Below are 12,155 nucleotides of genomic sequence, written 5' to 3' on the forward strand. Positions count from 1 at the left end.
CTGTGCCAACATGCTAGGGGCGGACCTGTGCCGCCCTCGACACCATCTCCTGGTCGGGGCTGGGCTCAGCCTGAGCCCTTGGATCCTGGGGTCCCTCCAATGCCAAAGCCCACCACACTACCGCGGCTGATCCCGCCTCGAATATTTATCACCAGAGCTATCCCCAGTGCGGAGGCCAACAGGTAGGCAGGAGGGAGATCCAAGTGGGAGCAGAGCCAAGCGGGAGCCCTTCCCCAGCTTCCCGCGTTTGTAAGCGTCGCTTGTTCTGGCTGGGACGGCTCTCCTAGGAGGCGCCCTGGCAGCCTCAGCGAGCCTTTTCCTAAGCCGCGGAGTCAGCAGGAGCCTACCTACATAGAGGGAAAGGGTTTGCACCCCTCCAGAGCCTTTTGGACGCCCCCAAAATTCGCAGAGCTGAGGGGCTGGCCTTTGACCAGTGTGTGGTGCGGCTGCCTGTTTTCCCGCCAGCAGCATGCTAGATCTCTCAGCTTTAGCCAGGACGGTGGCGTCTTGGAGTAGGTCCAGGACTTACAATTTTTACTGGGGCGGGGGATGGGGGAACAGGGTATGAAAAAAGTCTGAGCCTGTCTGCAGTTCTTTGTGTGTGTGTGTGTGTGTGTGTGTGTGTGTGTGTGTGTGTGTTTTAAACGATTTTTATTGCTTTATTTATTTATATACATATTTAGTGGGGGGGGGGTGTCTTGTTCAAAGGACAACTTTGGCTCTCTCCTTCCACCATGTGGGTCCTGAGGATCTGACTCAGGTCATCAGGCTTGGCAGCAAGCCACCTTTACCTGCTGAGCCGTCTCACCAGCCCAGTAGTTGTGCTTTCTAGCTGTTCCTCATCCGGGTCCTCCCAGGGCCGCCTAGCCCCTACTCCTGCTTCTTGGCTGGGAGCTCAGTCAGAGCCAAACAGCTGAGCTGGCTCTGGCAGCCCACCCCTGCAGCCCACCCCTGCAGCCGACCCCTGCCCGAATCTCCATCTTTGTAACGCTAGTCTCACCTGCCCGCAACCCCCATCCACTCCTTTGGAGGGTGTTCTCTGTTTAAGCCATGATACTTTTTCCAGATGAGAGGAAAAGTCCCCTCGCCCACCCTCCAGCCTGTATTTGGTTCAAGTCCAGCTTGTTTTCGCCTCAGGGCTTGAGCCTTGGCCCACAGCTTCGAGCCTTCCAGCTGCAGCTCCCCCACGTCCCAACTCGAGGATCACATGCCCTTGACCCTCATCCAGAGTTGGGGCCAAGGCTACACCTCTCAGCCCCATCCCCAGAGACTTTGGTACATCTGGGCAGCCTCAACACTTGCAAATCCCGCTTAGATGCCCGGGGGAAGGTTCCTGAGAGAAGTGGGGGACAGACACAGTTCTGGCTTCGAGGAACACCTGGGGCTGTTGGGGGGGCAGTTCTTTTGCAGCGCGTTAGCCCACGCTTGGAGTCCCCTCCAGCTAGAGAAAAGTGGTTGACGAAGTTGGAGACTGGGAAAGGTTTGTTGCCTGTATGTTAATAAGAACCGGGGTTGGGGAGGCTAGAGTACAAGGCTTGTCCCCCTAGGCGATCAGAAGAGGGGGGAACGTACGGGGGCGAGGGCTTGGACCAGGGGACACTGCAGCGTCTGAGCAAGGATCCAAGCTGGGAGGGAGGTGGGGCACGGGGGAGCAACAACCCCCCCAAACCCAGCAGCCATCAGGGCTCCGCCAGAGCTAGGAGGAGGGACAGGGAAGCGCTGGAATCCCCGCTCACTCTTTGCTCGATCGCTCGGCACGGCGCTGAGGGAGGCGGGAGCGTGAGTCACGGCGACTCCGGATTTAGGTGCCGGAAGGGGGGTTCTGCGGGCGGGGGACGAGGGGAAGAGGCTCCGCTTGTTTACTCGCCTAAAAACGACAGAGGTGGGGTGTACCCTCCAAGGCTCTCCTGTCCCAGCTACCCCTCTCATTTGCCTCAGTTTACCTTTCGCAGAAGCGCTTTGAAGTTTTTAATAATAAAAAGAAGAGGGGGTGGCAATTGGGCCGGTGAGATGGCGCAGTAGGTAAAGGCATTTGCCTTCAAGCTTGACTGAGTTCGATTCCTGGGGCCCACAAGGTGGAAGGCAAGACTTGACTCCCGCGGATTGACTCTGACTTCTCCTCTCCAAGGCATCTAACGGATATTCTCAAGGACTAAGGGTGCACAGCTGGACCAAATCTTGCTGCAGGGGAAATTGAGATATGTAGCATTTGGATGGTGAGGTGGGGGACACGTGTGCCCACACACATGCACACAAAAATAATGTAATAACAAAAGAATGTTTTTAAGATTAATAAAAGGGTAGAGATACCTGTGTATCAGCTGCAGGGGAACCCAAAAGGACACACCCCCGACACACACACACACCTCAAGAGGCCGAACACACCAACATGCACCAGCACACACTCTCGGGAGTCGCAGTCAGAAAACAGAAGAAATCCCGTGGACAGCTCGCACCAGCATCCTCCCATCATAATCACAAAACAGCGCCGGAGCGCGTGGGAAGGTGTGCGCAGCCCCGGGCCACCGGAACAGACCCCATGGGACGCTCCACCCTCCCGACGGGCTGCACACGTGCGCGCGCATCCTTACACCCCCGACAGCAGCAGCGGGAGCAACCACCACGTGCGCGCACACACTTCCAGGCGACATCGAAAACACAGACAACCCTCGGAAGGGGCCACGTGCGCTCACACCCCGCCAGGCTGTGGGGGAGCCACTCGCCGTCACGGTCCTGCGCGCAACACTACTGGCTTGCAGACCCGGCGCCTTGGAGGCACTAGGACCACTCCCCGAAAAGGGGGCCTGGGAGAAAGGGTGACTGGGGTTCTAGAGACAAGGAAACGACAGCCCCTGACTCCGCCCCAGCCTTGATGGATGCGGCTGAGTGACACCCCGCCAACCAGTCGGATGTCTCCGTCCGGATGCCATTAACCCTTTAACTCTTCGGTCCCTGAGCGTGCCTTGCTGTTCTAAAGGGCTCTCGGAAATAGGCGCGCGGTGGCGCCCCCTCCCCGGAGGGATTGGGCTGTGCGTGGGTGTGGAGGGCCGCCACCCTCCTCTTCTTGGAGGAGGAGGGGGTGGTGCTGTGACAGTCGCCGGGCGGGCGGGGGGCAGGGAGGGGCGGACCGGGGCGGGGAGTCGCGGCTGGCGCCGGGTTCCGAGAGCGCAGCGGGCTCCAAGCGCCGAGAGGACTCCGGCGCCGCCGCCGTCCGCGCTCTCCGCCCTTGGGCGCCATGGCCCCACTGAGGCCAGGAGCCCCCGTGGGTCCCCAAGCTACTCGGCCGTGGCGCCGCTGATCTCGGACAGGTTAGGGGACGCCTTGCCCCCCGGGCGCCCCGAGAGACAGAGCCGGAGCCATGGAGCCTCCGGCCGCCCCCTCGGAGAGGAGCCTGTCTCTCTCTCTCCCTGGGCCCCGGGAGGGCCAGGCCACCCTGAAGCCGCCCCCCCAGCACCTGTGGCGGCAGCCGAGGACCCCGATCCGCATCCAGCAGCGCGGCTACTCGGACAGTGCCGAGCGCTCAGAGCCGGAGCGCTCGCCGCACCGGCCCATGGAGCGCGCCGACGCCGTGGACACTGGCGACCGGCCAGGCCTGCGGACTACCCGCATGTCCTGGCCCTCGTCCTTCCACGGCACCGGTACCAGCGGAGGCAGCAGCAGGCGGTGAGATTCCCCCGCGGCGCGCAGAGCGCACAGGCGCGCGAGGGGCACCACGCGCAAATCTGGCCAAAGGGGGCGCTGTGGGGCGGGTGGGGTCAGCGTGACCCGCGTGGGTGGTGAGGGGGAGCCACTGCACCAAAAGCTCTTTTACTGTTGTGGGTTCCCGGGTGAAGTTGGGGATCGGGAGATTCATGCAGCTTTAGGACTCTGTACAAGCTTAGCCAGTAATGGTACAGAGCAGCTGCTGGAGAGGAGGCACCACTAGGAAAGACTCACTGAGGGCTGGGGGCATTGTGGGGTACCCTAGTGATCATTCTGTAGAGGGTGCCTGCAGAACCACGCTAGGGTAGCACTCGAAATGCATCAGGGGAGCCCTACAGTATGGTGTTCGGAATCCAGGTGGATCTTCTGGGGAGCACTATCCAGCCCTGTATTAAGATTTGGAACAACTCCTTTTCCAGCTATTTAGGGCTCAATGGCACCCCAAGGCGCCCCATGGATCAGTGCCATGGGCAAGGGCATATGAGGTCCGATCAAAGGAATTCCCACCTTTCCGAAGTGACAGGTGAAGGGGTGTGGTGTAGTGGGATTCCTGCTACCGTAGTCCCGGGAGAGACAGGGGGCCTTAGGTGTGTAACTGGCTCGGGCTGCCTGGACTCAGGGCTCTGCCTGAGGCTGCTTTGGGGACAGTGACTGTAACAGTGTGGCAGTGTGCTTCTGGGCTGCTGTAACTGTCCCAGGGTGTCTGTGTCTGTCACAGAGCTGTAACGGCATGGCTGTGTTTGCACCCAGCAGAGTAGGGCTGACATGGTGACAGCAATGTCTGTCTCTGGCATAGTGTCTGTAGTGGTGACAGAGTGACTGTGTGTTCATGAGATATGGTTAATGTGGCATAGTGACTGTGTGCTTCCAGAACAATATATGATGGTTTCCATGTTCCAGGGGACACCTCCACGGTGACAATATGTGTTCCACAGACTCAGGAGTTTGGGGTGGGATGTGTGCCTATGACTTGAGACTGGATGAGACAATGTGACCACCCTTGTCTGCCTTTTTTTTTTTTTTTTTTTTTTTAAAGAAAGTAGCCTGGCTAACCTAGAACTCACTAAGTAGCCCAGGCTGGCCTTGAACTTCCGACAGCCCTGCCTCACTCTACCCTGCACAGTTATGCTGTCACCTGAGTCTAGTGACAGTTCTAACAGTCAGTAGTACTCTGATAAGCATGCACCATCTGCCCTTGGTGTCCTAATTACTAGTGTCTTCTTGACCTAGGACAGTCTCAGTGATTGAGGCCACAGCAAAAGGTGCCCCAGGCTGACTGTGAGCTCTCCAGGCTACAGGGTGATTGACAGCTAACCACACGGCAGTTGCCTATTCCTGTGGAGCATCTGTAAGATGTCGTATCTGGGCTTCTCATGCCTGGAGTTCCCAAGCAAGGCCCCTTTAGACTATGACTGCAATCTTCCTAGATCCTTCTGGGACCCCCCTTCCTACAGCTCTCCAAGGACCCCCCCCACTTCATACCCCCCACCCCAGCTCCCTGAGTCCCTACCAGGAAGCCAGTGTCGGTCAGACTCCTGAGATTTCTCAGAGGGAACTAGGAGAGGGAAGCTGTGTTAAAAAAAAAAAAAAAAAAAGGCAAAACACCAAGCTCACATCAACAGGAAATGCCAAGCCGAGGCTCAGAGCCTCTGGGATGGCGCAGGGGGTGGAGCGCTAGGAATCAGGCCCTAGTCTCTTTTAAGGCCCTAGGGACTTCCTGGCCCCTGTTCTCTGATGAACAGTGGCTGAGTGGTAATAATTATAATTCATGTGCCCTGTCCTCAATGGCTCACTCTTGGGCTTCAGCCTTCAAACACACACACACACACACACACACACACACACACACACACACACACCTTTACCCTGCTCCTTGCCAGCAGCCTGTGTGGGATCCCGGTTGGACTGATAGGAAACAATGAGTCAAAGATGTCAAAAATCCCATTCTACGCCCTCAAGCTCGGAGTTTCTGGTTCAGGTCTCCCGGGCACCTTTTCAGGAGCGCCCTCTGAGCATCGGGTTCCAGTTAGGCACTACCCAGGAGGAATCAGTTTGAGAGTTCCCGGTGTGTGTGAAGGATCTTGCAGAGATTGTTGCCCGAAGCCCCCGAATTTAGAGGATAAAGGAGGGGCCGCAGTGAAGCGGCTTGTCCTGTTGTGAGAAATCAAAAACAGGAATCTCAGCCCATCCCTGAACCAGCTCGGGTTTCGGTTTCCCTGCGGGAAGTATGTGGCCTGCGGAGGCCGCAGCTGGGACAGTTAAGTGGGTTGTGGACTGGAAGATGGCATTGGTGCCTGAGGCCTGCACAGAAAGGAAAAGGACCGCGAACAAACGCAGTTCAGCTTCTGCGCACACAGTGAGTCCCCGACACCCTCCGCCGTGGAGTCCAGGCCACTAGTGCAGCAAAGATCAGCCACCCTGCTAGGCTTAGAAGAACACCCAGAGGGGAGTCACTTTTCCTCTTGGAGGTGGCGCCTGCACTAGGTCCTCAGATCTGGCGGGGGGTGCGCGAGACAGCGTTCCTGGCGCGGCCTCTGGGGCTGAGTCACATCCCCGCTGCGATCTGTCAAAAGACAGATGGAGAGAGGAGCGGCAGAGGCAGGGGAGAGGGGCACTGGGTTGGCCTCTTACCACTCATTGGACCTTCCCACTCTCTCCTCCAGAGGAATGCTTTCTGGCTCCCCACGAAGGGCGTGCATGCAAGCAGGCTGGTGTCTCTCTCGTGGGTGATATCTGTTTCCACTGGGGTCCTCTGCCCTTGTGGTCCCTGCTGCGCGCCACAGGCCTGGCCCTGCGCGGGGAGCTGGGCTCTTGGCGCGCCCTCTGCTGGATTGCGAGAAACGTGCAGCGTTGGCTCTCATATTATTATTTCATGCTTATCGAATGCCGGGGGAGCAGGGCGCCAGGCCGGCCAACCGCAGGCTGGGACGGGGCTGTGTCCCCTAACTCCACGAGCCTTAGGTCACTGCAGCGGGAACAGCCGCTTGGCGGACACTCCCGGAGGAACTTGAAAGCAAAGTTGGCCTAGGAACGATTCCCAGCCCTGTCCGGAGCCTGGCTCCAACCCCTAGGGTACAGCTTGCAACGTCCTTGCCTGAGCACTGTTTTGTTTTGTTTTTGTTTTTGTTTTTTTTGACTCTAAAAGACCCATCTGCCTCTGTCCTGGGAAGTTCCGGGACTGAAGGCCTGCGCCACCGTACTTGCCTTCTGTTGTTTTTGTTTTTTATTTTTTGAGACAGTGTCTCTGTGTGTAGTCCTGGCTGTTCAGGAGCTGGCCTTGAACTCACGGAGATCCTCCTGCCTCTGCCTCCTGAGTGCGGGGCCACAGGTGTGCAGCACCATGCCTAGATATTTGAATTTTTTTTTGTTTGTTTGTTTTTTGAGACAGAGTTTCTCTGTGTAATTGTGCCTTTCCTGGAACTCACTTGGTAGCACAGGCTGGCCTGGAACTCACTTGGTAGCCCAGGCTGGCCTGGAACTCACAGAGATCCGCCTGGCTCTGCCTCCTGAGTGCTGGGATTAAAGGCTTGCGCCACCACTGCCTGGCTTGAATTTTTTAAATTTTGTGTGTGTGTGTGTGTGTGTGTGTGTGTGTGTGTGTAGGGGGTGGGGTATATGCTTTTTAGTGCAGAGGCCAGAGGCATGGAATCATCTGGAACTGCAGTGTGGGGGGGGGATGTTTCTGGGATTCAATCCCCCATTCTTTGCAAAACCAGTACCAGCTCTCAACCCCTGAGCCATCTCTGAGAGCTTCTCCCCAAAGTAAGGTGGCCAAGGTCACAGAGAAATAACAGGGTTGAAGTTACAGACAGAGCCAGGGCTCCACTCCAGAACAGCAGGGAGATTTGAATGGTGCCCTCCCTGGGTGATACAGGAGCAAGGACTGTTTCTCTCTGAGCCTTGTCTTTAGTGTATTGTGTCTTATACATTATAAGTTTTTATTACAGTGTGTGTGTGTGTATGTGTGTGTGTGTGTGTGCGTGTGTGTGTGTGTGTGTGTGTGTGTGAGCACTCAAGTGCCAACCAGAGGACTACTTGCAATACTTGGTTCTCTCAGTTTACCACGGGAGTGCCAGGACTCAGATCTTCAGGCTTGGCTGTAAGCTCCTTTACCCACTGAGCCATCTTACAGGCCCCATTTTATTTTTATTTTATATGTGTGTTGTATGCATGTGTGTGTGGAAACAGACAATGTTATGCGTGTTCCTCTTTTGCTCTCCACCTTATTTTATTTCTTACTGTGCATATAGTTGAGCATGGTGGTGCACACCTCTAATCCCAGGAATTGAGAGGCAGAGGCAGGTGGACCCATGTGAGTTAGAGGCCAGCCTGGTCTACAGAGTGAGTTAAAGGGCAGCCAGGGTTATTTTATTTTATTTTTAATATTTATTTATTTATTATGTATACAGTATTCTGCCTGCATGTGTCCCTACAGGCCAGAAGAGGGCACCAGATCTCACTACAAGTGGTTGTGAGCCACCATGTGGTTGCTGGGAATTGAACTCAGGACCTCTGGAAGAGCAGTTGGTGCTCTTAACCACTGAGCCATCTCTCCAGCCCCCTAAAGCAATGGGGTTGTTGTTTTTTCGAGACAGGGTTTCTCTGTGTAGTTTTGGTGCCTTTCCTGGAACTCCTTTGGACATCAGGCTGGCCTGGAACTCACAGAGATCCACCTGGCTCTGCCTCCCGAATGCTGGGATTAAAGGCGTGTGTCACCACCGCCCGGCTAGTTATGGTTATTTATTTATAATTATTATTAATAACATTTATTATTTTGTTGGGTGTGATCTGGGTGTGAATTTGGGCCCAGTTCCAATGTGAAGAACTACCTTAAGGAGCTGGTTCCCTCCGCCCATCATGTCTTCTGTGGAAATGCTGGCTCCGTAAGTCTGTGTGGCAAGTGTTTCACACACTAAGGTATTTTCTTTTATGTGTAGGGACCTAAGTGTACGTATGTGTACCAGGTGCATCCAGGTGCCTTCGAATATCAGAAGTAGATGTCAGATCCTCAAGCTGGAGTAAGAGGAGCTGTGACTGCCTGTGTGGATGTTAGGAACCAAACCCGAGTCTTCTGCAAGACCAACAAGCGTTCTTAGCCAGTCAGCCCTGTCTCTCGCCACCACCTTGCTTTGGCATGGATTCCTTCACTGAACCTAGCTTGGCTGCTTGGCCAGCTCGCCACACAGGTGTGTCTGTGCGAGCGGAAGTCACAGGACAACGTCAGTTTGAGTTCTTCAAAAGCCATCAGCTTTTGTTTGTGTGTCTGTGTAGACCAGGCTGGCCTCAAGCATGTGTGCCATCACAGCTGACCTACCTGATTCTTTGAGACGGTGTCTCCCCAGTCTCCACCCCTCCTGGCTCTGAGATTACAGGCTGTGGCCACTGCCAGATTTCTTCCTTTAAAAACTTTATTGTTCTTTATTTTATGTGTGTGGGTGTTTTGCCTGTATGTATGTCTGCACAGCACGTGCATGTTGTACACATGATGTGTTGGATCCAATGGGCCAGAGTTACAGATGGTTGTAAGTTCCTGTGTGGGTGCTGGGAATTGAACCTGAGTCCTCTAAAAGAGCAGCCAGTGCTCTAACTGCTGAGCCATCTCTCCAGTTCCTACATCCTCTATCCCCCTGCTGAGGACCAAACCCACGACCATTGAGCTAAATCTCCAACCTCGATTTCTTTGTTTTAGTGTGGACTCTGGGACCCAGACTCTCTCCCCAACCCTGTCACTGTTTGTACTTTGCCCATGTGTGCCGTTTCTGTGTGTGTTTATGCTACGGAGGCCAGAGGAGGACACTGTTCTCCTGTTTCCTTCCCTTGAGACAGGTTATATCCTGGGGCCTGAAGTCATTGCTGGACTGGCTGGCCAGTGGACTTCCAGGGACTGCCCTCTCTCCAGCCCCCGACACTGGGTTACAGGCACGTGTGGCCAGGCCTAGCTTCTGCGAGAGATTTGAACTCAAGGCCTCATGTCTACACAGAGAGTGCTCTCATTCCTGGAGTCGTCTCTTCATCCCTTGCTGTTGTTGGTTTTTGTCTATTTGGTTTTTGTTCTGTTTTAATGATAAACATTCAGCCTTAGCTTGGCTTGTTGCTAGCCAGATTTCCTTAGCGTATCCCTTCTACCTTTTGCCTCTGGGCATTTCTTTTCTCTTACTTCTATAAATCTTATTCTTATTGCCGGGCGGTGGTGGCACACCCCTTTAATCCCAACACTCAGGAGGCAGAGCCAGGCAGATCTCGGTGAGTTCAAGGCCAGCCTGGTTTACAGAGCAAGATTCCAGGCCAGGCACCAAAACTACAGAGAAACCCTGTCTCAAAAAAAACCAAAACCAAAACCAAAAACACCTCTTGCTCTGTGGCTTGCTGTGTAGCTGGGTGGCTGGCCCCTGAAGTTCTCCTCCTTCTCTGGCTGCTACTTCCTTTTTTCTCCCAGATTTCTCCTTCTATATATTCTCTCTGCCTGCCAGCCCCACCTATCCTTTCTCCTGACTCGCCATTGGCCGTTCAGCTCTTTATTAGACCATCAGGTGTTTTAGACAGGCACAGTCACACAGCTTCACAGAGTTAAACAAATGCACCATAAACAAAAGTAACACACCTTAAAATAATATTTTACCACGTTTTGGGTTTTTTTTTTAGACAGTCTTTCCACACAGCTCTGGCTCTTCTGGAACTAACTCACTCTGTAGACCAGGTTGACCTCAAACTCACAGAGATCCACCTGCCTCTGCCTCCTGAGTGCTGAGATTAAAGGCATGGGCCACCATGCCTGGCCTCCCTGCTTTTGGTTTTTGAGATGAGGTCTTGTATAGCTCAGGATAGCCTTGAACTCCAGATGGCTCTGCCTTCATTTCCTGAGTGCTGAGATCACACGTGTGTGTCACTGTCCTTCTCTTACTTGGTGCTGGAGGCAGAACCCAGGGCTAAAGAGATTCTCGGTACTCGTGCTGCCCACTGGCTCCATCCCCAGCACTTGAACCTGTTTCTTTCACCAGGCTATAAAGAGTAAGAATCTGTCCCGGGGCTGTGGTCTAGTGATGCAGGGCCTGGGCAGCCAAGGACTCTTTGGAAAAGCATTTCCTCAAATGATATCGGTCAAAAGGAAAGTCCCTTTGCTGCAGAGCCGACTCTGTGTCCCACAGACAACACAGACGCGGGCCCCTGGACACAGCCTGGGGAGCTACCTGCCACTAGGGTGAGAGCATCAGATACCACGGTTTCTACTTTGTTGTGGTTTTTTATTTATTTTGATTTTGATTTTCAAAACAGGGTTTCTCTGTATAGCTCTGGCTGTCCTGGATCTCACTCTGTAGACCAGGCTGGCCTCGAACTCACAGAGATTGCCTGCCTCTGCCTCCTAAGTGATGGAATTAAAGGTGCTCACTACCACCGCCTGGCTACTTTTTTTTTTTTTTAAGATTATTATTGGGGCTGGAGAGATGGTACAGCAGTTAAGAGCACTGGCTCCTTGCCAGGCATGGTGGTGCATGCCTTTAATCCCGGCACTCAGGAGGCAAACGTAGGAAGATCTCTGTGAGTTCAAGGTCAGCCTAATCTAAAAAAGAGTTCCAGGACAGCCAGGGAAAACCCTATGTCATAAAGCCAAAAAAAAAAAAAAAAAGCCAGGAGGTGGTAGCCGCTTGTAATTCCAGCACTCAGGGGACAGAGGCAGACAGATCTCTGTGAGTTCAAGGCCAGCCTGGTCTACAGAGCGAGATCCAGGACAGGAACGGCAGGTGCATAGAGAAACCCAGTCTTGAGAAACTAAAAAAAAAGAAAGAAAAAGGTGCAGGCTCCTGTTCCAGAAGACCCAGGTTCAATTCCCAGCACTCATATAAGGTTTGCCTTAGACCTGAGATAATTTCTCTTCCTCCTCTCTGTAACTCCAGTTCCAAGAGATCAGACTCCTTCACACAGACATAAATGCTGGAAGAACACCAATGCACATAAAAAAAAAAATCATTAAAAAGATTTTAGCTATTTTTATTGATGTATATGGTTGCTCTGCTTGCATCTTTTGTCTGTGTACCATGTGTGTGCAGTGTGTTCAGAGGCCACAAGAGTGTGTCAGAGCCTCTGGAACTGGAGTTAAGTAGTAACTGGGTGTTGGGAATTGAACCTGGGTCCTCTGGAAGAGCCAGAGTGCTCTTAACTGCTAGGCCGTCTCTCCAGACGTTTTTTACTACTTTTATGGCATTCTTTTCTTAGATTTATATATACTTCTTTTTTAGATTTATTCTGTGTTGAGGGGAGTGCAGGGGCCCCACGGCGAGCATGTGGAGGTTGGAGGGCACACTTGGGAGCAAGTTCTCCCCTTCCGTAGTGTCCCAGGGATTGAACTCAGGATTGCAGCAGGCACCTTTATCTGCTGAATCTCTTGGTGTGAAATGAATCAAATACAACCACCCTGTCCCTCCCTTGCTTGGTGTCCTCTGCCCCATCATCTGCCA

General features: G+C 53.8%; 1 protein-coding gene across 1 annotated transcript in view; it reads left to right on the plus strand.

Moving 5' to 3' along the window:
- Window positions 1-3,125: 3,125 nt before the first annotated feature.
- The window catches only part of Pde4a (phosphodiesterase 4A), a 45,003-nt gene continuing 35,973 nt past the window's right edge, over window positions 3,126-12,155 (plus strand). The window contains exon 1 of the mRNA XM_036192900.1: window positions 3,126-3,663. Within this exon, the coding sequence (XP_036048793.1) occupies window positions 3,359-3,663 (305 nt within the window). The 5' untranslated portion in view covers window positions 3,126-3,358. The remainder of the gene's footprint in view (window positions 3,664-12,155) is intronic.

Source organism: Onychomys torridus, chromosome 7 (assembly GCF_903995425.1).
Source record: "Onychomys torridus chromosome 7, mOncTor1.1, whole genome shotgun sequence".
Lineage (NCBI taxonomy): Eukaryota > Metazoa > Chordata > Mammalia > Rodentia > Cricetidae > Onychomys > Onychomys torridus.